This window comes from Lacerta agilis, chromosome 1 (genome assembly GCF_009819535.1).
Source record: "Lacerta agilis isolate rLacAgi1 chromosome 1, rLacAgi1.pri, whole genome shotgun sequence".
NCBI classification, from domain to species: Eukaryota; Metazoa; Chordata; class Lepidosauria; order Squamata; family Lacertidae; genus Lacerta; species Lacerta agilis.
This window is the reverse complement of record NC_046312.1, coordinates 60364625-60392009: the sequence shown is the minus strand read 5'-3', so window position 1 is coordinate 60392009 and position 27385 is coordinate 60364625. Positions and strand designations below refer to the sequence as shown.

General features: G+C 42.0%; 1 protein-coding gene across 1 annotated transcript; it reads left to right on the top strand.

Annotated features, from left to right (window-relative positions):
- Positions 1-3635: 3635 nt before the first annotated feature.
- On the top strand, positions 3636-25512 carry SLC5A12 (solute carrier family 5 member 12). The gene is made up of 15 exons (XM_033151036.1): positions 3636-4285; positions 6304-6369; positions 9233-9284; positions 9934-10001; positions 11158-11312; positions 12174-12314; positions 12972-13101; positions 14339-14427; positions 15603-15715; positions 18430-18497; positions 19755-19841; positions 21423-21598; positions 22280-22383; positions 23302-23432; positions 25061-25512. The coding sequence occupies exons 1-15, from the start codon at positions 3929-3931 to the stop codon at positions 25223-25225; spliced, it is 1902 nt and encodes a 633-aa protein (XP_033006927.1). The 5' UTR covers positions 3636-3928; the 3' UTR covers positions 25226-25512.
- Positions 25513-27385: the final 1873 nt, after the last annotated feature.

Genomic DNA, 27385 nt, shown 5'->3' with positions numbered 1-27385 from the left:
TAGGTCAGTGAACTGAGTAATAGAATCTTTCTACCGATGCAATATTTTCTGATTTTCTTTTCCAACTGATACTCAAAAATTTGTGGCTACTGAGCATGCTTACTCCTTGCTGAAGGTTTTGGTTGTTGTTTAAAAAAGGAGAAAGATTTTTGTACTTCTAGATCCTCAGGGTTTCGCCAAGCATCATTTTGCCTCATTTCAGATTCATTTCTGCTGACACTTACTATCTGAGTTTACTACTAAAAGGGAGTGATTTTTAATCAGCCAAAAGGCCACAAATATATGCTTACTCTTCTGTTGAAATAGAGATCCCTTCATTATACCAGCCTAAGAATTCAGATTTGTTATTAAGATATTTAATCAATATTTCTGACAATATGGTTAGTTGTACTGGGCTCAACATGATATTCATTGTCCAAGAACAGAACTCTTTGTGTGAGGGTTGTGAAGTTAATGTTCCCTCACAAATCCCAACTGGTATTTGGCCTGTAGACCTCCTTGGTGTAATGGAATGGTATTACTACCGTCAGGCCTCTCTACAAGTTGTTAACCATACTTTTCTGCTTTAATATTAACACTGGGGTGAGGTGGGGAATGCATCCACTGCAATAGTTCCATCCAAGCTGTTTTCTGCTAGACGAGTTGAAGAACTATGCACCTTTAGAAATTAAAATGTAACTGAGGCAGGGGAAAAAATTAGCAAATCAAATTAGATTTTGCCACATGAAATTCACTCCTCAGAAAAATGTATTAAACTAAAACTACTACTACTAGGTAGGTTGTATCTATATTTCATCATTCTGAACATTACGCAATTTACCGGTACATTAAAAATAATGGCTTGTCATACATAAAACATTTGCTTTACAATTTTCCTAAGCCATAATTGTTGCATTGTAATGTGAACTTGGTGGAATCTCTGTGAATGTTGCAAAATTCATTTTCAGTGGCAATAACCATAGCTATCTATCATCTATCTATCCACCCACCCACCCACCCACCCATCTATGTAAGCAGGTGTAGATAGTTCTCAATGAGTTGTTCAGCTCATTTCTTGGCTGAGCTCATTTCTTCAGGCAGTTACATATGAATCAATCAATAAAAAAACCCCTTTCACATAGCAAAATGAAATCTCAGGAAGAAAGGCTTTGGCTTCTTCATCTTCTGAACATCTACTTTTCTTCTGCTACACCACACATTGAGAACCATGTGAGCCTAGGAATGGTCCAGCTCAGAAAAATGTTTTTTGCCTTAGTAAGAACCAGGCCTCAATTGGGCAGAAGCAAAACATTTGGGCTAAGATCCAATTCTTCCATGGGTGGAAGGAAGGGCAGAGAGTGTCTGTGTGTGAATGACTGAGGGTTGCCAAGCACAAGGCATTTTACAAGGAAGTAGGTGGGGTGAGACGGAGGAAGGTGATAGGCTGACCAACTGATTCCTCCTCCTCCTCTTCCCCTTAATCCCTCTCACTGCTCTTAATTGTGCAACCACAGTCAAGCATGACCTCTACTACACACATGTTCAGCTAACCACATAGTCCTTGCAAGCCACAATGTTGCAAGCTGAGGGCTGAAGCATGTTACATAACATGTTTTTCTTGAGGGACAGTCCCTGTTTTCTGGTTCTTTCAAATCATATGAATTAGTTAGACCTTCCCTTTTCTAAGGGTTCAGCTCCCTCCCCTGGCATGGAGGGGGATAGATGGCATCAGTTTGCAAGCGTGTGCATGCAAAATCCACACAAAATCCCAGCACACCTTTTCCTTTCCAGATCCCAGGACCACCTATCCAGATTAGAAGACTTTGCTGAATGCAGTTATCCTGTAGTAACTGCAACCAGATTGACTGTGCAATGAAATAAGCTGTGCAGCATTCTTAAACTTTACAAAAGTAAGCTGTTTCTGCTCAGTCTGCTTACATGCCCTGTTTCAGAAATGGCAGGATGGCAACATGCAATTGTGGAGGCTCAGACCCTTGATGTGAGACCAGGGGTATCTTGGTTTTCATCTGTGAAGTGTTGGAGAGACATTTGATCTGAATGCCTGCAGAGGGCAAAAGAGACTCGCACAAACTCATGTCCTTTAGCTTCATTGTTACTTGTGCTTGGTAGACGATCTGAAAGGCCAACACTTGTACAGTACTAACCATAAACATGTACATTCTGTCCACATTCCTGTGAACTCTGCCTATTCTAGAGTATGCAAATACAGGGAAATTAACTGCACACACATACAGGTGCAGGTGCTGAGACTCTTTCAGGCCTTGTACTGAAGGTGCATACAGGGTGGGACCAGGAGGTGGAATCCCAACAGGTCTCATGCTGAATAGACTCCTGTCATTTTTATCACGTCAACACCATATATTTAAGACCCTCATATGCTGCTTTAGTAGTCATTGCTCCCCACCCCCTCACTGAAAATTGAGGGAACTGTTGTTTGCTCTGTGGAGGGTCTCCTAACAACTCTCAGCCGTCTTAAACTTCGCTTCCCAGGATCCTTTGGGGGAAATCCATGACTGCTAGAGTGTTATAAGGGTGCTGTAAGTGTATAGGGTGCATGCAACTGTGTTTCACTTACTAGACATACAGTAGGTGCACAGCAAAAGGCCTAAACTGCTCCCTGGGAATACTCAGATCAAGTAGATCAGGCATAGGCAAAGTCGGCCCTCCAGATGTTTTGAGAGTACAATTCCCATCATCCCTGACCACTGGTCCTGTTAGCTAGGGATGGTGGGAGTTGTAGTCCCAAAACATCTGGAGGGCCAAGTTTGCCTATGCCTGAAGTAGATTGTCTGAGAAGTGACCCATCCCTACACCACCAGAGGCTTCTGTCCAGCCCCCTTCTGCCCAGGAACCACTTCTGACATGTCTTGTCGGTGGGACTGAACCTGCAGAGGAGGCACTGGGTCTGGCTAAGAGCTGGCAATGTCTTCTCCCAGTTGCCTAGGAAACAGAGATGCTAGTGCTGGCTTGTACAAACTCCTCAGGCCAAGCCCGCCTGGAGGAGTGCTCATTTGCCTGTGCAGTCCAAAGAGGCCTCTTTTACTTGCCACACTAAACCTGTGTCCACCCTTAAAAGCAAAGGGCAGGGAGGTGTGTTGCTCATGCATGTCACATGCTGTTCCTTTTAACCCTTGCCTTGCCTTTGTACCATACTTATTTGAGTATTAAAGATTTTGGCAGAAACCTTAATCATTCAGTTACAGCCAGGACACTTGTCACGGCCCCCTCCTCTGCATTCCTTAGAAAGGGTGCATTTGCAACTGATCAGTAGTTAGTCCAGGCTATTGGGTCCAACACTGGCTTCTCTTTCCCCCTTCTGTCAGTTGGTACCTTAGCTGGATAGGAGTCCCTGCTGTGAAGAGAAGAAGCTCATCCACTTGTGACAGGGCAGCTCAAGTGCCAGGCCACTCTCAAATCCAGATTCAGATACCTGCATGTCTTAAACCCAATGAGTGCTCTTACATTGTCACAAAGCTTACAATGCTCACATAGAGCAATTTCCACACGCTGCTTGATGGCCACCTAATTTATTACATGAAATGCTGACCAATCTGGATGTTAGTCAGTCTGTTCGAGTTTATGTTTAACCCGAAATATAAAAGCTTGTCAGATAAAAAGGGTGTGAATCCTTGAATTCCTCCTTTCCAACCGTTATTTCACAGAGCTTTGAACACTTCTTTGACAAGACAGGTAATAATTGCATGGAAAGTATCAGTTAGTCCCTCTAATCCTGTCTGTACAATAAATCCCTGCAACTCTCGAGTGAACCAAATCTGAAGTTTCTGCTGCATCCTGGATTGTACTCTTGATTTTAAGAATATAAAATCATCCAACTATGGAGATGGTATTTCTCTTCTCGTTTGGAGGCTCAGTCTCTAAATGAACAAAGGGACAAATCAATTTGACTAGAGCTCCACACATTAGCACTATGGCCACCTTCATCCCTCCGAAGGTTAACAATTTTGTCGCCTGGGATTATGTGGTCTTTGCAGCACTCTTTCTGGTTTCATCTGGCATAGGAGTCTTTTTTGCAATCACAGAGAGGAATAAAGCCACTTCCAAGGACTTCTTAGTTGGCGGCAGGCAGATGACTTGTGGACCAGTAGCTCTATCACTCACTGCTAGTTTCATGTCAGCAGTGACCGTGCTGGGAACACCAGCCGAGGTGTATCGACATGGGGCTTCCTTCATTCTGTTCTTCCTCGCATATATGTTTGTCATCATTTGTACTTCAGAACTTTTCCTACCTGTGTTCTACAGATCTGGCATCACAAGCACTTATGAGGTAAGCACTTTTCACAAAAGTTGTTTCTGTCACAATACAGATCTTGACATTATATTTGGAAATCTTAAGGCATTGTGACAACATCAGTACTGATTCTTTAAACATGAAAGAATAAAGAATACCCTTCAGTGAATGAATATCTTAAGATATGGCACGTTAAAGAAACAGTTTTATAAACCTGGAAAGAATGAGATATGGTTATTAGCAAGATTTTTAAAAATAAAAAAATGTACACAAATAGGCCTTGGCTGGATACCAGATCAATAATGATTCTCTTTCAGAACAAGCTATTTTTGATACTTCCTGTACTATGAACATTATATAGGTTCACTTGTTTGGAATAAAGAGATAGATCTACAAAGTGTACAATTTCTGTAGCTGAGTGTTGTGATATAGCTGACAGCTTATAAAAGGTAAAGGGACCCCTGACCATTTGGTCCAGTCGTGGACGACTCTGGGGTTGCGGAACTCATCTCACTTTACTGGCTGAGGGAGCCGGTGTACAGCTTCCGGGTCATGTGGCCAGCATGACTAAGCCGCTTCTGGCAAACCAGAGCAGCGCACAGAAATGCCATTTACCTTCCCGCCAAAGCAGTACCTATTTATCTATTTGCACTTTGATGTGCTTTCGAACTGCTAGGTTGGCAGGAGCAGGGACCGAGCAAGAGGAACTCACCCTGTCGCGGGGATTCAAACTGCGGACCTTCTGACCAGCAAGCCCTAGGCTCTGTGGTTTAACCCACAGAGCCACCCGCAGCCCAGCTGACAGCTTGCATCCATACTTAAATATGGATATGTAGTATCAAATCCTTGATATAGGGTGTAGCAAGGCTGGCTAAGGTAGACTGAGGCAGCTGCCTCAGGAAGTGTCACCACAATGCTCTGCCTGCCCCTTCTGTTGCTGCAAAAGTGAGGAGACATGACACCTCTCCTCACTTCTTGGGCACCACTGCAGGCAGCACCCACCTGCCTGCCACAAGAGAAGCAAGGAGAAGTGACTGCAGCTGTGGCTCCCAGGTTCCAGCAAGATCTCATGCACAACCCTGATAAGCAAGACTTGGGGGGGGGGTGATAGCTACCTGTTTTGCCTCAGGCGGTGCAACAGGATGGGCTGCCCATGGGGTAAAGACAATTTTAATATGTAGGTACAGAATTGCTGTAAACCCAAACTAGATGTGATGTGGGATATCCATAAGAACATAAGCGTATTGGATGAGGCTGAAGACCAACCTAATCTAGCATTGTGTTCTCACAATGCCAACCAGAAGCCAATGGGAAGCTTACCAGCAGAACCTGAGAAGAACAGCCCTCTCTCCTCCTGTGGTTTCCAGCAATGTATATTAAGAAGCATGCTGTCTATGATGCTGGTGCAATATTACCATTGTCACAAGTAGGTGCTGATAGCCCTTATCCTCCATGAATTCATTTAATCTACTTCTAAAGCTGTCTAAAGTGGTGGTCAGTATGACATCTTGTGGGAGCAAATTACATAACTTAACTATGCTCTGCCAATAAGTGCTTTCTTTCGTCTGTCCCACGTCACGTTTTAATATAAAGAGAGGGAGAAAAGCCTCTCTTCTCCCATGTTCTTATGTGCTCATCGGATAAAAGGCACATACAACATTGATACCTGTCCTTTTTTCAATTCTACAAAGCTAATAGCAATGCATTCTCTCTCTCTTGTGGAATTTACAGGTAGATTGGAGAAAGAAAAGAAATAATAGGTTAAACATCGTCTCCCTGATATTTAAAGCTGGTATGTAGGGCTGTTAATCATGCATATCCCATATCACATCTACTTTGGCTGTGTTGATTTGGACATTAAATCACTTAAGATACCATTAGAGAGAGATTATTTAAAAAAGCAGTCCACATCCATTCAGATTAATGAACACACTTTGACATAATTGAAATATGCATTCCACTGTTTTATATATGTGTACTGTTTCATATATGATTTTGTTTATTGAGTAATATCAAATATATGTTGCATTTACTCTATTCATCATTTCTCATAGTACTTGGAGTTAAGGTTTAACAAGCCCGTTCGCATGGCTGCAACCTTGATTTATATAGTGCAAACGGTAAGACATGTTTTACATTTCAATGAGTGGCATATGTTAAGGTTTCTAAATAGTGTGGAGGTGATCCAGTATGTGTGGCTCTTTTTTGCCCACCTTCCCATTTTGTCTTTGAAACAACTGACACAGGATGTGACAGAGAATGTGCATGGAGAGTGTCTCTATCTTAGCCGAGGCTGGCAAGTTCTTGCAGTTCTGGACCCTAGGCTACTATTTGGAAATGATCATGTCTGCAATATTATTTCTCGGTGTGTGTGTGTGTGTGTGTGTGCGCTAATGGTTTTCTTTTTAGTAAAAAGCATCATTTGAGCCCAACTCTTCCTTGTCCTCGGGTTGCCATGGAATTCTGCATACAGCAAGAAGATTTCCTCTTTCTAAATCAGAGAGTGGGCCTACTGGAATCAACCGATGGAAACTGATCAACAAGATCATCCTACTTTGCATTTATGTAGCACCTTTGGGGTGCTAAAAGTATTTTAGATGTATTAGCTTTCCAGCTGCATGTCAGGAGCAAAGGAACGGTGGACTTCCTGCCTCAAGCCAGGAAAGAACTACTGGCTCCTTCTTCCCAGGGACACAGTGTATTTTGTATGGAAATTTCTGGCAGATCTCTCAGAGTTTCTGCCCAGAATGTGGAATATTCCACTGTTGTCAAAGACTACACTCATGTCCAAAAGCAGGCCGTGCTTCATGCGAGCTCAATGCCAGGAGCCTGACAGACTAATGACTTTTTATTTGTTTTAAGATTCATCCTGAGGAGAAATAGTATGGCTTGCTTCAGCACAGCAGGGAACATCTGGCATTATTTGCACATTGTGTGCTATAAAGAGAACATCCTTCCCTTTTCTCCTTAGAATTGCATGGCAGCTTCTGAGAATGTTCCCTAACATTGCAATAATAGCCACTTCCTGGAAGGAATCCAAGAGTAATCTTCACAAATCATATGGGTCACAAATTGCCAGCATAGAAGGAGGACTCTGTTGATGTCTAAGGTAGTTTGCAAAGCAAGTGTAAAGTTTAATTGACTTTACTTAGTGGATAACCAGATACAGATGTCTATTCAGGGAACTCTCCTGTTTCCCAACACAATTCCACCTTCCAAATGAATTCCATGCAACTAGATAGCACCAGCAATGCATTGACACTTAGATGAACTGCTCACCTTACAAAATGTTTAGGTGATTGTTCAGAGAATTCTACAGAACTGTCAAATCCAGTTCAGAGTGAGTTGCTAACTTACTTGGTGTGACACTATGGCTGATACCCAATGCAGACTAGACTCACTGAAGTCCACTGATTTCAATGAGTATTCTCTGAACAACACTTATGTTGGATATTTGTATCATTTAATCAGTAGCAGTTGGCGCAGTGGGATAATGGAGCTCACTTGACAGCTGAGTCGCAGCTTCTTAACAGGGGGAAAGGGGGAGGTGGCAAGGAGATTGCTGCTGTGCAGATGCATTGGCAGAAGCACCAAATTTGCTCTGATAGCAGATGGTAGAGAGGACTGTGCAGTGGAAATGCATTGACAGGATTTGATCCACTGGTGTGCTTGAACCAAGATGATCTGCCTGCCACCTTGTCGCTCCGCCCTCTCCTGTCCTGTAAACAGCAGATGTTGGAAGGTCAAGTGAGGGCTTCCCTACCCCCACCCTATCTGCTCATGCATTTTATACTATTTCATATCACTGATACTACAAAATGAAATGTGGTTTTGTATGCCTAGGTATGTTTCTTTAAAGACATATACTCTGAAGGTTTAAGTTAAAAGCAGATTGCAATGAATGTTGCCAGGGGTAATGGCCAAATGTTTCCCAAATTGGCATTCTGATTATGGGACCCTCTCACTTCAGAAAAATGGCTGGCATCTACATGGTATGGTTTTTGACCCTAGCTAAAGACATCTCTCTCCACAAAGGCAGTTGAGGACAGTTGATCAGTGTTGCTCATTTGTAATGAGAGACCACTTTCTGTTGTTGCCTTGGTCTGCATTCAGTGCTGGTTTTAATGGGTTATTGTGTTTTATAGTTTTAATAATTGTATATGTATAAACTACCTTGAGGTGGTCAACTGAAGTGCAGGCCTAACCATGTCTACTCAGAAGTAAGTCCATTGAATTCAATGGGGGCTTACTCCCAAGTAAGTGGGGCTAGGAATGCAGTCTTAGTTAGTCTTTAAGGGGCCACAAGACCCTTTGTTCCAAAACCTTCTGAATCCTTTTAAGTGTTATTATGATCAACATTTACTTAATTTTTGATCCCACCTTTCCTGCAAGGAGCTAAGCATGCATGGTCCTCTCTCACCTTTTACCATCAGCGCAACCCTACGGAAGTGGGCTAGACTGAGTTATGGGTCACTGGCCCAGATGAGTTTCATAGTTGAAGAGGATTTTGAACCCCAAACTCCTGGGGCCTCATCTGACACTTTAGTCACTGCTCAACACTGCAGCTCAGACTGCTGTAAATATTCATTGCTATAAGCAGAATAGCCATTTGCTCAGGTGGAAGCAAATTTAGATCACTGGCACTGCAAGCAACTCAACTGGATATAGTCATATAAATTTGGGAAATGTGACAAACTGAGATGATAAAAAAGTGAGAGAAGTTGTGTTAAATAACGTATCTCTGTATTTGCATGCATGCATGCATGAATACATGCTCCCCTTTGTGTGTGTGCATCAGTGCTGGCCGAAGTGAATATATTTATATGAACAAAACCACAGAATCTGGTGCAGCGAAGAATCCCTGTGCCCTTTGTTTTGCTTATCTATTAGTCTTGGCTCTTTTCTATGGGCAGTTGTCTATTTAGAACTTGTTTAGCCAAGATTCCAGTTTGCCCTTTTCATATTCTTTCTGATCCTTTGCAGATTCTTTACACTGGAGTGGTCGTCTATGCTCCAGCCCTGGCTCTCAATCAAGGTGAGTGTCCAGGCCAGCATGCTAGAGCTTTGCCAATTGTCACAATGCAAGAACTGTAAAGCAGAAATGTGAACACCAAATGCACTGAAAAGATCTATGTCTTCTCCTGTTACCTTCCCATTGGCAGCTCTCAGTCCCTTGTCGTCGTCCCCCTTTTTTTCTATGCAGGATCGTGTTATTTATTTGCTAGGTTTTCCTTTTGCTAAAAAGTAACCGGAGGAGATGTGCACTGAACGTGCTACTCAAGGTCTTGGCAAAGGTCCCGGTTTAGCATAATGATCTAACACCATGTCATGTACTTTGATACTTTCTCTCTTTGCACTCTTCTGTCTTAATGTCATGTGTAATGTGAACAAGGACAAACTGATGTCCCTCGAAAGGCTATAGACTTAGGCTGTCTGACACTCCATCATTTAGCTTCTAAACCAGATTTGGTCTGTTCACCAGAGTAAGAAATTCTCTGCAAATAGTATGCATCATTCAGAGAAGCAATAAAATTGAACTTCTGTTATCAAGGATGTAAAAGGAGGTAATGGAAACAGATAAATAAAAGCTGTGTCTTTCTTTATCCTGCTAGAAATAATACATTTTAGATTTCACCATGTCCCTAGATGAACCGTGCCTAATTTTATTCCCTTTGGTTTTACAGTGACTGGATTTAATCTTTGGGGCTCAGTATTTGCAACAGGAATTGTTTGCACCTTCTACTGTACCCTGGTATGTACGAGACATACAGTTCAACTCAAAAAGCTTATACAGTGGTGCCTCGCTAGACGAAAATAATTCGTTCTGCGAGTGTCTTCGTCTAGCGATTTTTTCGTCTAGCGAAGCACCAAGGCAGAAAGCGGTTTTCGCGACGAAAAAAAAAAAGTATAACAAGGTTTTTATAATTTGGATTCATATTTATGTTAGTGAGAAAAAATGATCCTGTGCTTTTGTGCGCAGTAAAGGATAACTTTTAATTTCTCATCATAATTTGTTTCAAAATACTCTGTAAAATTATCAGGGCAAGGGCAAAGTTTTTTGGTTTAGATAAACAAGTAAGTGATAAATTTCAATATAGCCTACAATCCTTGTATAGGGAAGACTTAATGTTTTATATATGTTGGAAGCTGCCCAGAGTGGCTGGGGTAACCCAGTTGGATGGGCAGGGTACAAATAATGAAATTATTGTTATTGTTATTGATTAATACACATTTCCCCATAATCGGAGGATGGAATCCTAACCTCAATTTCCTGGGATTAAGCTTCACTGAACACAGTGGGACATCTTCCTGAGTCAATAGGAATAAAATTTGCTGTTGCTGATACAAAGGAGGTGATTCTTTCTTATACCCTTATGTTGGGGGAAGAGGACATGAGAGGCCTTTCAGATGTTCTTGGACTCCTTCAGCCATAGCTGGCATGGCCAAGGATGATGGGAATTGCAACTCAAAAACATCTAGCAGACCACAGGTTATGCTCCCCTGTCTTACGCAGTTGCAGATAGGTAGCAATTCTCTAGAGCCCTTACCTTGGAGTAAGTCCAATGGAACAAAATGGGATTTATTTCTGAATAGACTTGAACAGGTGTGTCCTGCTAGTTGACTAGCTGAACAGAATGTTATGAAAAGGTGTGAAAATCACAAAGACACATTTTTAAAACCTTCCTGAAATGGTAACTTTTGCAGCAAATAGCAGAACCTCTTGAGAATTCAGTACAGTACTAATTACATTCTTTCCTCCCTCTCTTTCCTCTCTCTCTCTTTTTCTGCACTAAATCAGTTTTCAACATGACAAGATCTTGCTAAGATCTGAACTTTGATTGGGCTTCTTCCTGTAATAAACACAAAGTACCCGGTACATATATTCTCTCTCTCTCTCTTTGTCTTAGGGCGGATTAAAGGCAGTTGTCTGGACAGATGCCTTTCAACTGATTGTTATGGTGATTGGGTTCGTAACAGTATTGGTTCAAGGAACTCTTAAGAATGGGGGCCTTACAAACATTTGGGAAGATGCCCAGAATGGCTCACGCCTCAATATATTTGAGTAAGCAGAATGGGGTCTCATACTCGGACCTATGGATTTGTTTGTTCCTTTGTCAATAACAGTATTGTTAAAAGTGGCCAGCAAGGATGGGTCTATCATTGTCTACTGTGTATGGACAGACTGGATACTGAAAGGTACTGAGGAGTGTTGTGGAGTACCTTGGATAATAAAAACAGCTTTAAAAAGTTAAAAACGGCACAGAAAATAACAAAAAATGAACTGAAAAAAATACCCATGGCATTCAATCATTTCCAGAAACTGCAGATAGTGTGGTCCTGTCATATCTTGAAAGGAATGCTGGTCCGCAGAACAGGGGCAGCCTTGCTAAAACTCATATTTAAATTATTAAAACTTCAGCACAAGGATTTCCATTTGCACAACAAGACTTCCCCCTCCCAAAATGTGTCCTGGGGTCTCCCCAACCCCCCCCCCCCGGGCGAGGAGTTTTAGGGAGAGCACAGGAAATCCCATTTCACAAGCAGAAATCCTTACATCCGTGAGACATGATAATTGGATACCGCCTTGTCAGGATCCAGCTCATTGTCTGTTTCATTGTGGAGGTGTGTATTTCTTTTCCATTAATAATTTGAGGTATTATAGCTAGGAAAATGTTGTTTAAATGTTAAGTCAATTCATATTTGAAGTCCCTCCCTCAAATAATAATAAACAAGGAAGGGATTGTGTATGTGTATTTACAGAGACCTAGCTGGTGTATAGTGATGCTTTTTCAACCCAGTTTAAATAAAAGGAATCTACCAGTAAGTAGTCAAACTCTATCCAGGATTGCAGCATCCTAAACTAACTTAAGGTGTGACGTGTGGAGGCTAAATGAGTTATAACCATTGTGTCTCATTTATGTAGCTTTGATGTCGATCCCCTGAGAAGGCATACCTTTTGGACAATTGCTATAGGAGGGACATTTACCTGGTTAGGAATCTATGGAGTCAATCAGTCCACAATGCAAAGATGCATTTCCTGCAAAACCGAAAAGCATGCCAAGGCGTAAGTAGTCATTAAATTTAGTTCCAAACTGGAGCATAACTAAAGAGACATACAGGCAACTGCCCGTTTATGCGTGGAAGCATGCATAATAGAAAACGTATAAATGGAGGGGGCGTACTCATCTTATTTACTGTACAAGATGGCCAAGGGATCTTTATAGTTGTTAACAGAACGGAACCTTGAGGCATCCCATAGTCTGAAGGCCATGGGATAGAACAGAAGTCTCCCAATCCCACTCACTGAGACCCATTTCCCAGGAAGCACTGGGGCTCCTATATCACTGGTGTCTCCTAAGTGCAGCCCAGTCAGTCATTCAAAAGCATGCCATGGTCAATGTTAACAAAAGCCACTGAGAGGTCCAGGAAAACCAAGAGGGTTTCACTCTCTTCGTCCATTTTCCAGCACAAGACAATCCACCAAGGAGACCAAAGCTCTTTCTGTCCCCCAAATTGGGCTTGAAACCAGATTGGAATTGATATATTTTCTATGAATTACCAGTGTACACCACTCATGTACATACAGCCAATATGACTGCCACAATCTTTGAAAAAGGGGCACTCATAGTTATTGGACACATCTCTCTATCTTTTTTAAATAGCAAACAGGAATGACTTATTTTTTAAGACATATAACCCTTTTCTCTTTTTCTCTCTTCAGTGCACTGTATCTAAATTTACTGGGGCTGTGGGTCATCCTGACATGTGCAGTCCTTTCAGGATTGGTGATGTATTCCCATTTCCAGACCTGTGACCCTTGGACGGCTGGTTTTATTTCAGCACCTGATCAGGTACAGCAACCAATCAGATACGTAAATGCAATGTGACATTTTTAATATTGGATGTATCCGAGAATACACATCTGAATCTTGCCGTTTCCCTCACTGAAATTCACCCTTTGCTGCACTTCTAAATGTTGCCAGAGGGTCAGTCTTGGTGGTGCTCTCGCCAAATGAGGGCAGAAGATACACACCATGCCACGAAGGCTCTTAGGAGAGGTGATGCTGAAAATGGGATAGAATCATAGAATTATAGAATTGCAGAGTTGGAAGGGACCCGAGGGTAAACCCACTGCAATGCTGCCTCTGCTTAAAAACATCCAAGGATGGAGAGTTCTCAGGCTCCCAAGGTAGTTTGTTCCACTGTTGAACAGCTCATACTGCCAGAAAGTTCTTCCTGATGTTTAGCTGGAATCTCCTTTATTGAAACTTGAATCCATTGGTCTGTGTCCTACCCTGTGGAGCAGGAGAAAACAAGCTTGCCCCATCTTCCATGTTATTTTTATCCTTAAGATATTTGAAGATGGCTATCATATCTCCTCTTTCTTAGTACAGACTTCCAGTTGGGTACATTATAAGCGAGGGAGTCAATTCATATGGTTGTATCCAATGCACTTAGTCCATTAGCTCAGGGATGCACACTTGTTCAGTGGAACTTTCTCCTCCTCCCTTGCATGCATTCCCTTCATAATTTTTTTAATATAAATTTATACCCTGCCTTTCCCCCTGATGGGATTTAAAGTGGCTTCAGTAAACACAGAGATTAGTCTGGAAAAATAAGCTTCCCATCTTATTAGTTCTTCAGTAGGAGCTGCATCTTAGAAATTTCCTTGAGAGAAAAACCAAGGTGGGCTGCACCCTCTTAATAATTGTCTCAAGTTTACTGTCTTTCACTGTTATTTGTACACCAAATGTTTTGTACCAGGTTATATTGCCTCACTGAAAAGATATTTCAGTTTGGTTAAGCATTACCTCACCCCACATTATATTTTATATGGCAAACCACCCTGTGATCTTCAGATGAAGGGCGTTATGGAAATTTAATAAATAATAATAATAATAATAATAATAATAATAATAATAATAATAATACAGATAAAAGAAAGAACCACTATAAACATGGGTGGGGGAAACAACCATTAACAATCAACATTGATAGACTACTCTGTAGGGTCCCCACAGAACAGCTTTTTGTGCCTCAGAGGAGTGAATAAACTTTCCTAACCTTCCTTTCTTTTCTGCCATCCAGCTAATGCCGTATTTTGTTATGATCATCTTTTCCACAACCCCTGGACTACCAGGATTATTTGTTGCATGCGCCTTCAGTGGAACATTAAGGTCTGTGTTTCAACTGGGTTGCCTCTACTCACATTTTGTCTGCTGCACTCAGTTTTAATGGAGGCAAACCAAGCAGAGCATCACACAGGGGTTTAGTGCTGGTGGGGCTGCTGCTCTCGAATCTGCCGCATCATTTCTCTCCCTCTGCCAACTCCGTCCCTGCAATGAAATGCTGCAGTGCTTTGTCTTTTCGTATGCAATCCAGCACAGAGCTTGTCATGTGCTCTGGCAAGCAGATTTCCACAATTTCCCCCTCATCCTATCAGAAAACCACAATATGATCTCTTACGTACCAAACTATCAAACAGTGATTTTCATGTTAAAAGAACCTCCAGTGTCAGAAAACATAGATGAGCACACACAAAAGTTAACCTGGTAATGGAAAAATATGTCACTCTTACTTCCCTAATTCTGGTGGAAGATACTGTATCAGTCAGGTGTTTGTGAAGAGTAAAAATCATACAAGAGTTGGAGACAAAAAGCACCAGTCTGACTAGGCTGGCAGGGGAGATGGGGATAGATTGGAGTAGTTAACCTGGTGCCCTCTGAGTTGATATATTTTTTATTTTTAGGTGTGTTTGTGTGTGGGGGGGGAATCATAGTGAAGTGATTGTGTTGATGCTCCTCATTCTGTTTCATGTAGAATGACATCTTATCATACCACTGAAAAGGCTTTCAAGCAGAGGTGATTTAATATCACAAGCTGCATATTAAGTTCTCCTCTCACACAGACATTCCTAGTTTTCAGAGTTGTGTGAATCAGCACTCAGGATTGTTAATATCCAAACCAGCATACTTCATAGCAAGTGCTACCCACTCTGGGACCTGTAGCTAAATTTGTTCCCACAGGAAGTAGTGATGGCCATCAAAATGGATGGATTTGAAAGAGGGTTATAGAAATTCAGTGAGGCCATCATTGGCTACTAACCACAATATCTATGTTATATGTTCATTGTTTGAGGCAGTATGCCTCTGAATGGCAGAATCCCAAGTGGGAAGAGTGCTGTTGTGCTCAGGTCCTCCTTTCAGGCTTCACATAGGCATCTGATTGGCCACTGTGAAAACAGGATGTTGGACTAGAGGGGCCATTGGCCTGATCCAGCAGGCTCTTCTTGTGTTCTTTTGTGGTTGTGATGCAGCCAAAGTCCTCACAATGTGTGTTTTCACTTTCACAGCACTGTGGCTGCAAGTATAAATGCTCTGGCAACTGTCACATTTGAAGATTTTGTCAAGCACTGCTTACCAAACCTCTCTGAACGTACGAGCACTTGGGTCAGCAAAGGCTTATGTAGGTACAGTAAATGGATTTGATTCTTCTGAACTGTAAGGCCACAAATATGTTACTAGATCTATTGCGGGAAAGCGCTCCTCCTATTAAAATTAAAAGGTCATTTGCATAATTCCAATATATTACAAATCTTGCATTCTTTTTTTTAACACCTTAATATTACTATTAAGGTGACTGTTAATTTGCCTGTTTGACCAGTTTCCTTGTATATTATAGCCCTGTTCAGGCATTACGTGCTAGGGAGCATATGGGCACAGAACAGGCTCCCCTCTGCAGACCTTCTCCCCAATGCATGGAAGGTGGGAGTGGAGCATCAGTGGGAGAGGGCCAATAAACGGGTTCCCACTTTCCATCTCACATAATTGTTATTGCATTATGTGTGATACTGGAATGGGATATATGGCCCATGGATAGTTATGATGTCATCACTTAATGGATATTTGGCCATTTAACCTCTATTGTCCTTGAGTTGATTTTTATTGATAATAGTTTTGGAATAATATTCCCAGAGAAGTTGTTGTACCAGTAACCATGCAACTATTTCTTATTATTTTGGAGTAAAGTATTAAGAACATAGCATACCAAGTCAGACCATTGGCCCATCTAGCTCAGTATTGTTCACACAGACCAACTTGACTGATGTACCAGGAACGAGACCTTGGGGTTATAGTAGTTAGCTCAGTGAAGAGGTTGACCCAGTGGGCTCCAGTTGTGAAAAAGGCAAATTCCATGCTAAACACCAGTAAGAAAAGAATTGAAAATAAAACTGCCAATATCATAATGCCATTATACAAACCCATGGTGTGACCACATTTGGAATACTGTGCACAGTTCTGGTTGCCTCACCTCAAAAAGGATATTGTAGAGTTGGCAAAGGTTCAGAAAAGGACAACTAAAATGATCTTGGAGATGGAGGCATTCTTCTATGAAGAAAGGCTGCAGTATTTGGGACCATTAAGCTTAGAGCAGGCTTTCCCAAACTTGGGTCTCCAGCTGTTTTTGGACTACAACTCCCATCATCCCTAGCTAGCAGGACTAGTGATCAGGGATTGTGGAAATTGTAGTCCAAAAAACAGCTGGAGACCCAAGTTTGGGAAACCGTGGTTAGAAGAAAGGTGAATATGAAGTGACATTGATAGAAGCTTATAAAATTATGCATGGCATGTGGAAAGCGGATGGAGAAAACACTACAACTCAAGAGCATCCAATGAAGCTGAATGCTCAAGGCAGATAAAAGAAAGTACTTCTTTGCACAGTCCATAGACTATGGCACTCACTCCCACAGGATGCAAGTTACCAACCTAGATGACTTTAAAAGAGGATTAGACAAATTCATGCAGAAGAGAGCTATCAATGGCTACTAGCCACGATGGTTACGCCTCCACAGTTGGAGGCAGGAATGCTTCTGAATACCAGTTGCTGGAAACCACAGGAAGTGAGAGTGCTCTTGTGCTCAAATCCTGCCTGCAGGTTTCCCAGAGGCAGCTGGTTGGTTACTGTGAGAGCAGGATGCTGGACTAGGCGGGTCTTGTCCCTGATCTTCTTATGCTCTTATATTCTTGACCAGGGGGAGGGGAGACCCATTCCTCATTTGCAAAAGTTAATTAATTTACACATGACTTAATTGCCCATTGGCCGACCTTGAAAGTGAACTGAAACAAGCAAAGAAGCAAACCCAATAGACCGAATAAAAATAAAAATGTCTGGACTAATGCCAGTGCAACATAAGAGTAGGCTAATAAGATGGCTGAACTTTTTAATCCCATGGTGCATTTAATGATTCGTGCTCCACTCCTACATGGTGTCCGTGCTGCTTCTGTCAAAGCAGCAGATGAAAGGAACCACAACTTGATGGCATAACTCATCCTTTGTAATTAGAAGCTCTGGGTTTCTATCCCTATCAGGTCCAATTAAAAATATTTCCAACTGTACCTTTGGGAACATCTTGGAGAGGCATTGTTAAGTAGGAATAGCTGGACCTGAGCTATACAAACTAACGATCTGTTTATGTTCTATAAAAGTAGCTCAGAGCAACCTTCATCTATTGCATCTGACTGGGACCCCCTAGGTGTTGCCAGGGCCATGTTTCCATCAGCTCCAGACAGCCTGGCTAATGGTCAAGGATGGTGGAACTTATTGCCCAGCAGCATCTAGAGGGCCCATCCTTGATCTATTGAGGTATCATGCACAGCAGTTTTCAGCACTGCAGTGCGTTGAGCTGAAATTCAGACCTTGAAAACATCTGTCACACAGTCAAAGGGCTACTCAACAGTCTCTGAATTCGATAGGATGTGGTTTCATTCATATTAAGTATCAGCTTTCCATACAGATGTTATTGACACTGTGAGATGTTAAGAGCTTTAAGAAGAATACAGATTTTCTTTTTCTATAAAGATGAGGATAAGAACATTTATACACACTCAGAATTAAGCTGCAGAATTAACCATGCTGGCTTCTAACCATGAATAATTGAAGTTTAAAGGTTTCCCCTTCCATGTTCTAAAAATATCATAGATGACTTGTCTGGAAGAGAATTCCAAGCAAAGGGCATCCTTTAGTACTGACACCAGTAAGCAGAGTAATAGAATGGGCACATATCAGATTGCAGAACACAGGTTCAGAATCATTTAGATCTTTCATGGGTTAAAAATCTCCCAAGGGTACATCTGAATGTTTGAGGCCATAGCTGATGATGGTGGACAACTCTTTTTCAGGCATAGTATTTGGAGTGCTATGTACTTCCATGGCCGTAGCAGCATCGTTCATGGGTCCTGTTGTGCAGGTAACTACATCTTTTAAGATGGTTGGTATGAACTGGAGCCCCTGTGTGCATCAGGAATTTGTGTTCTCTCTCATGAGAAGTGAAAATCCAGCACCTTTAGTACACAAAGTTTGTCTGGCCATAGGAGAGACCAGGGAGCTCCAGCCCAAAGGGAGCTCCACGTACCCATGGGTCTGCTGCTACTCGGAACCCCTGCCCACATTCTTTTCTGCATTGATTCTTTTCCTTGTGTGGATAATCAGGATGAAATATCACTCTTCTATTTGGTCAAAACTAAGATCCAGTCTTTTTCTTAGTCTGAATATGTTGAAACAAAATGGGATCCTTGAAGATATGAGTGAATACCCTGTCCAGGAACACTTTTGTGTAACAACAGGCTGGATTTTCCAGATTTGTAGGGTCTGCCCTTGAACAAGCAAACTGTTGGCATTGCAAATTAGACCATGGGGAGTGTTCTCCTTCAGGTTCATCACAGGGCCTCCTCAATGCACAGGGGAAATCCAGAAAGATTATTTTTACATGCTTTCAGGCATGTGTATGGGTCTTGAGGAACATGCTATTAGAACTGCTAGCCAGTTAAGGAAATATTAGTTGGTTAATGACATAATTGGTTGATTAAATCATTGCATGTGATTTATGAAATTTTGATCTATTGATTAAACATTTAATATGAAGGGGAGGGAGAAATCATGCTTCCTTTGTTTTAGATCAATGGTGGCTGACCTGTGGCTCACAGATATTGCTGAGCTTCAACTCCCATCAGCTTCAACCAGCCAAGTCAATAGTTAGGTCAATAGTTAGATGTTGTTCCACAACATCTGGAGAGCCGCAGGTGGAGAATATCTTTCAGCATAAAGGCCGCATTCTCTCTTGGGGCTGCAGGAGTAGTGGGTGGGGGGCCAAAGCCACACACACTCCTCTTCCATTCATCCACACTGATTCTTATATAAAAAATACATTAGGGGGACCTATTTAGTTGAAGGTGGAATGTGCTGTCATAATGTATTGGTTCAAAAGGTTAATCCCCCTTCCCTACCCTACTATTTATGGCGGAAATATAAGAACTACTTTCTTTAAACTTGAAAGCAGATTTATTTCTTTTTTTAACTCTGTCAAGAAATGGTACACAAAGAAGAAATAGTAAATGCATGTTCTCTGTGATAAGAAATTGAAAGAGCCATTATAGAAGGATGTTGCAGGGACACTTGATGACAATAAATAGCTTTCTAAAGCATCTCCCATGCTTCCTTTCAACAGGCTTCACTTAGCATTCATGGGATGTGCGGGGGACCTATGCTGGGATTATTTACCCTAGGGATCATTTTCCCCTGTACCAACTGGAAAGTAAGTAATAAGAATCACATTTTCAAGACAAGTCATTTCACTTACAATATTTGTTCTTGCCAATCAATCAACCAATTATAGCAATTTTTACCGCACTCTTCAGTGAAAACTCTCCCAGGGCATCTTACAGCAATGAGTCATGAGATGGTTCGTGCCCTCAGGTTGGCAATCTAAAAGACATAAAACACAAAATGGAAAAGGGATTGAGAGTGAAGAGGCAAGAAAAGAAGAGGCAAATTTAGGCATTAGATCTTAGTCTCAAAGTTCTTACAGTGACCAGCTGGATTAGAATCAGATGAAGTTGAGGAGGAGCCAAAAGTTGGTCTATCTGTGGCACCACTTTCCATTTCTCTCTGTGCTGCAACCTGACGGAATGCTTGCTGCTGGGTGATAGATGATGGAAGGAGCAGCCGGATGGAGCTGGATTTGCATCAGAGCTGCTTCCTTACTAATACTCTGCTGCATCCTGGTGGAGTGGCTGTTGCTGGAGAGGAAGGAGAGGAAAAGCCTGGCGGAGCTGGTTTCTGAGTAATACTGACCGATTGGCCTGCTGTTATTACTGGTTTTAGTGCTGGTGTAAAACCTAGCCAACTGCACCACACTGCATATGAAAAACATACAATAACCTGGTTCTCATTTAGTTTCCCCCCATAAACATATCATTTCACCAAGCAGACCACTGAGAGGGGTAATTCTGTATGGTTAAGGATTGTAGTACATCCTATATGTTAGCCATGGGGGACCATCCAGTCCAGGGGTCCCCAAACTAAGGCCCGCGGCCCGGATATGGCCCACACAAGCCAATTATCCAGCCCGCACCGCCTAAAGTCTGTGGTTCATATTAGCACTGGTTGGGGACCTAATCCGGCTGTATTCCCACACCAACCTGTGTCCCATGTGGAGTAAGTAAAGATGTGAATGTAAAGCAGTGGTGGCCAAACTTGGCCCTCCAGCTGTTTTGGGACTACAACTCCCACCATCCCTAGCTAACAGGACCAGTGGTGAGGAATGATGGGAATTGTAGTTCCAAAACAGCTGGAGGGCCAAGTTTGGCCACCACTGCTGTAAAGGAACAATAAGGAGCCTTCAAATGCAGTCCCACTTCTTCTTTGAAAGCACGGCTTGCTGTTATTGCTGATTGATATTGATAACAAGCCCTGCTGTGATCAGCAGCACTGGGGATTTCCTAATCAGGAGTCAGCTATGTTTGTAAAGTTCCTGATTGTGAGCTTCCAAGGCAGCCAATTCCTGGTAAAAGTATAGGATTGCATGCCCCACCTTTGGCAGGCATCTTCTTTTGCAGCCCAGCCCAAGTTCAAGCTGAGCTGCAAAGGGAAAAAAAAGGAAAGAACCAGGAGTGCAATTAAAGGGTACTCCCAATTCTTTCCTTTGAATTTGAGTTATTTGATATCATTTGTGACCCATGGAGGGCTTAGGATTTGGTCTATTCCCCACTGTGATACAGAGATGACACTGAAAATGTGCTCCAGAGATGAGCAACCCCCTTTCCAGCTGGCAAGCACTTTACCCTGTGACTCTCCAATAATACTGTGAATGTCTAATTTTCTTTTGTGATTTAAGGGTGCTTTGGGAGGTCTCCTTACTGGAATCACTTTGGCATTTTGGGTTGGCATTGGAGCTTTTGTGTACCCTGCTGAAGCTGCAAAGGCCCTTCCATTATACCTTTCCACAGCTGAGTGCATTGTCAATGATACAGAGACTGTGCCCACTATGTTCCCTACTTCATCTCCCATCAGGTAAGATTCTCTCTCAGCTGCTCTCCTTCCAAGCTACAATATGGAGATAATTGTGATTAGCAGTCGTTTCTAAGCAGATGTGGTTGGGTACAGAATAGTTTATTTAGAAAGTGAAACTCTTCCCTTTGCTTCTACTTTGTTGGGCTCAATCCCCAGCTATATTAAAATCCTGGATATCTCAATTTATTTCAATGAGCAGCACTGGGAACTTTTACAATATACCATCGAGTTTTTATGGGGCCATAGTGGTACCTCTAGTTACGAACTTAATTCGTTCCGGAGGTCCGTTCTCAACCTGAAACTGTTCTCAACTAGAGATGTGCTTTTGCTAATGGGGCCTCTTGCTGCCACTGCGCCGCTAGCACACAATTTCTGTTCTCATTCTGGGGCAAAGTTCTCAACTCGAGGTAACTCTTCCAGGTTAGCGAAGTTTGTAACCTGAAGCGTTTGTAACCTGAGGTACCACTGTATTTGGAACATCTCCCCACCTCCCACCCCATGAATTATGGTGGGTTGTTGTTGTTGTTGTTGTTTGCTCCATAATAATTCTCTATACTTCTGCAAAACATGGGCTTCTGCTGAGTCCTCTACCCTTGTGTGTATTAGAAGATATTATAAATGAACCAATTCTTGCTCAAAGTGGTCATATATATTGACTGTACCTCAAATTTATCATCCTAGGCCACATCTGGCAGATACGTGGTATTCTCTCTCCTATCTTTACTACAGTGCTGTTGGGTGTCTTGGATGTATTGCTGCAGGGCTTCTGATCAGTTCGGTTACAGGTCAGTTCTTTATTGGTTTTGTGGTCCAGACTCTGACATTGTTCTATTCTACAAAATTGATACTAGCTTTTCCTATGAAGTGCACAGGATGACTGGTTTGCATTTAAGTGAGCTGTATATTCTCAAGGCTGATTCAACTCTCAGTCTGAGCTTCAATTTCTCAGAACTTATTTTTGGTGCATTCTTTTTCCTTTTATTTCATTTTTCATTTTCTGGTCTTCCTAGAAAATGAAGGCGACTTTAAGAATTTTATCTGAGTATTCTCCACCATTTGTGTGTGAGGGGGATGGCCACCATTCACCCACCCACCCATCTACCCACATAGTGTGCAAAAAGGCCAAGATATGATAATGCAAAATGGTGGCCAGGTAGACAATGTCATTGCTGCTGCTACTGCTACCAAACATCCTACCCATCCTTCCGCCATGCCTGCCAGTCTGTGGTGGCAGCTCTGCAAAGTCCCATGGGCCCAGGTTGGAGATAAGGATCTCAGCTCTTCTCTAGAATTCTGTTAGCCTTTTTCTGGAAATCAGCAATAATTCCAATTATCAAAGAACGGCTGATCAAGCTAAAAGAGGCAGTTGAAACTGACAAGTTGATAAGCACATTTGTATTATCTCTGTGTTTTAACAGATTATTATGTAGCAGCAGAGGAACCTTCAGGTTTAAGGGCAGAATGCAAATTCTATAAATAAGGTCCATTACAAAAGACAAAACAAAAACCCACTCCAATCCAAATTCCTAGTTGAAGTGGGGGAACGTGGACTCTATTCATTTTGTACTAGACTAGTCAGTGTGGTTATAAAAGAATAGATATACATTTTGTTTTGAATTGTCAATGTTTTGCATAGAATATTGTTATGCAAAATAAACAACAGTGCTTTGATAGATGATTGACTCTTACTTTCTTCTGCCAAGGTCCAAATAAAGGAGAAGATATCAAGCCACTCTTAATTTGCCCTGTCTGCAACCTGTTTTGCTTCTGGTCTCATAAATGCAAACACTTGTGCTGGTGTGGAGTGGACCATGATGACAGCAAAGGACTTCATGTGAGACTCTTTCCTTATAAGCCTCCCCATATTTCCTACAATTGCTGGCCTCTGGACTCCATTAAACCCACAAGCCCATTTAGGCTGAGTGCATTATCATAATATGTGCTTCCAAACCTGATAACAGAACTTATCTTTTTCCTGCCACCTGTCTAGCAGATGAATTCACCATCATGAGAAACATGTACAGTGGGTTGGTTAACACAATCAGCTGGGAACCAGCGCTAATTGAAACACACATTTCTTGGCAATATGGCAGTGCTCCAGTATGCTACTCTTTCAAACGGAAATATCTAAGAGGCAGGTTTCCAAAGGGATACCAGATTGAGGATTGCGTTGTCAGCTTCTTGCTGCTGAAACAAACACCATTAGAGTAACCCCCCCCCAGTAGCAGTTGAGTATTTAATGCAATTTGGTTGCCAATGGAAGACACAATTTTCAAACACTCCCATAGTTCCAGAGTTAACAGGAAAGGACATACTGTATTGTTCTATAATTCTGTTTGACAGCAACATCAGTTTTCCAACCAGTATAGGATCAGGGATTTTTTTCAGCTGGAACTCATCAGAACTGAGTTCCACCACCTCTTTTTCTAGAAAAAAGCCCTGTATAGGATGATACATATACAAGCATACATTTACACCATCTGTTACTCATCTGCTACTCATAAAACACTTAAAATAACATATAATTGGAAAAAACTAAGCAGCTTTTTGTTTTTTTGTTTTGTAAATTGCAATTGCTTATCCATATGATCATCATGGAATAAAGACTATTCATAGAATATTTCAGTCATGCTACTTTAAGTATATTTCTAGAAATAGGAGTTGGTGAATGTAATCTATACCGCCGCCCCCCCCGACTTTTGGCACAACCCATGCTTATACAAAACTATCCTGAGTCATATCTAGAAAAGCTTTCCCCCAAATATTTCTTTGTGGTTCTTAAATGTGTAGTTCTATATGAAAACCAATGCAACCAGTTCGTTTGAATGTCAGAAAAGGAACTCACTAGCATCAGCCCACCCTCCTAGGTTTCACTCACATCCCTCTCAGTTTCCATAGCTGCTCCCTCTACATCTTCCCAATCCTTGTCTTACAGTTTATGACCTTTTTGTATGTATAGGGATTCCTCCAGATGAGCTGCTTATTTATCGTTCATTCTGATTTGTTTATGGGGTGTGCGCGCGCATAACAATGGCCTTTCATCCTGCATTTGTCCTGATTTGCTTGCGGGGTATTTATGTGTTTTCCATTCATCATTTGTTCATCCCAGAGCATTTCCCCATCACTTTCCAAACCACAAAAAATCTCGTTTGTTTTAAGTGGATTAGTTGTTCTAGAGTTCTATAGAATCATAGAATTGTAGGGTTGGATAGGACCATGAAGGTAATCTAGTGCAGGAATCTTTGTGCCCATGACTCTGAGAGTAAGAGTCGCAGACTCTACCAACTGAGCTATTTAGTTTCCTAATAATCCACTATAAATGTGCAAAACTAAAGTTCTGGTATGCACTTGTATACTCACATTTATATGTGTTTGGGGCCATTACAAGCAGGAATGGAAACTAATCCACTTACTGACTTAACTGTCCTTCCTTCTTCTTCTTCTTTTTACATTATTTCTCAGGAGGGATCAGAAGGTGATCTGCAAAAAGGTCTTGGAAAGAAGGCAGAAGCAAATGATGCCCTTGCGAATGGATTCAATAAAGAAATGCTGAGTCACTTACCTGGTTACAACCCAAGTGAAAAATCCTACACTAATACAAGCATAGACACGGAATCTTACTTTTAGGATGTACAGGAAAAGAGATCATCCTGCTAACCATAGGAATATCATGAAATTGTCCAAACTTTAGGAAAACAAATCAGTGGCACTAGGAGTAGCCAAGGAGGCATTTAATTATAATTTAGTAGAGGGTTAGAAGGTGCATTTATTTTTATTTTCCGAAGTCATTTTATAACACGGGAATTCTTTCTAAGACTCAGTGGTGGTGAATGTGGCAAGAGAAAAGATGGAAAGACACATATATGTGCGTGTTTTTCAGGAAGAATGGAGTGTGCAGTTAACACGCTAAAAGTTTTTTTTTTTTTTTAAATCCCCTTGTCTTTTTCGCAAGTGCAACTTGGGTATTCATCTCCCATTGGTGCTAACATGGAATTCTAAAACATGAACTATGCTACAGATGCATATTTCCTGTCCAAACTGCAGTGTCATTGTACAGTTTTACCTCTGGAGTACTAAAGCTTGTCAAATAAAGCACTTACAGAATTTGGTGTGATTTAAAATTCATTATGGATTTTCCCATTGTGGCTGATCAGAGAAGCTGTGAAAAGATAATATTGAATGACTGAGCTCTTTTGCAACATTATTTGCTGTTTATGGGGGGAAGGGGAGACCTGATTAGTCTATGCACCCTTTTATTATGACTCCTGCTGTGAAAGGTTTTACCGAGGATACGAAAAAAGCTGTGCAGGGAAATTTTGAAACACCCCCTTTCACACTGATTTACCCTGCCATAAACGAAACGGTGGTTCTATATTTCTGACCCATTGTTAGGCCCCAGACTCTGAGCAGCTGACAGGTCTCTGATGCAGAGAGGGAGGTGTTGGGATTTATGATGCTCTGGGGTCACCCAGAGGCCCCCTCAGGCTCCCTGACCTTTCCGAGCATCCTCCCGGTAGGCACAACTCTGGAATGGCACCAGTCACAAAACTGGATTAGGAAGGGCAGCAGTGCAAACTAGGTCTGTGCCCAGATCGAGACCCCAACACTACCTGTGCATGGAAGCCCTGCGCCTCCATTGTCCAGGAGCAAATTGCACAACTGACGCTCAAGTGGGACCTCCCAGAGGCAGTACCTTCAAGGCAGATGCTTCATGCTGGGGCCTCACATTCCTCTGTACCTCTGCAGCTTTGCAGGCAACGCACAAGGCAGAGCTTCCTGAAAATCAATGGAGTGCCAGGTTTAAAGCATGGGTAGGCAAACTAAGGCCCAAGGGCCGGATCTGGCCCAATCGCCTTCTAAATACAGCCTGCAGACGGTCTGGGAATCAGCGTGTTTTTACATAAGTAGAATGTGTGCTTTTATTTAAAATGCATCTCTGGGTTATTTGTGGGGCATAGGAATTCATTCACTCCCCCCAAAAAAATATAGTCCGCCCCCCCCACAAGGTCTGAGGGACAGTGGACTGGCCCCCTGCTGAAAAAGTTTGCTGACCCCTGGTTTAAAGGAAGAAGTATCCTTTTAAGGCAGGCACCCCCAAACTCGGGCCTCCAGCTGTTTTGGGACTACAACTCCCATCATCCCTGACCACTGGTCCTGTTAGCTAGGGATGATGGGAACTGTAGTCCCAAAACAGCTGGAGGGCCAAGTTTGGGGGTGCCTGTTTGGTAAAGGGGCCAAGTAAGATAAAAGCTGAGCTACAGACTTTGTAGAGCCACATTTTCTGCCTGGAACTGTCCAAGGTCCTGCAACTCCAGCCTGACTTGACCTGCCACCAGCTGACAGACTAAGGGCTAAGTTACTTCTGTTGCATGAACTGAGATGCCAGAGTTGCATTGGTAGAAGGAATATGGTGCCTGCTTTAACAATATCCAAATTTATTACAAAAGTGCAATCTTCAGATGTGAATGATAACAGTCATTAGTTTGCATTTGTACATGTAAACCTTCGTAAACAGCATCCCCAAAATGAGAAAGGTATGCCATGGTATCTTTGTTCACTTGATTGGCATTTTCTAGGAGAATATTTTTTGTTTGTTTGTTTTATTTTCAAATTCCACCCCCTGCATGTACTTTGAAAGATTAAGTCAGGGATGGGACAACATGTAGCCCACCCCTGTTGTACTTCAACTCTCATTCCTGACCACTAACTGTTGGGAATTGGAGTCCAATGACTTCTGGAGGGCTACAAGTTGGTCATCCTTTAATAAAGGGTAAACAATAAAGGGAA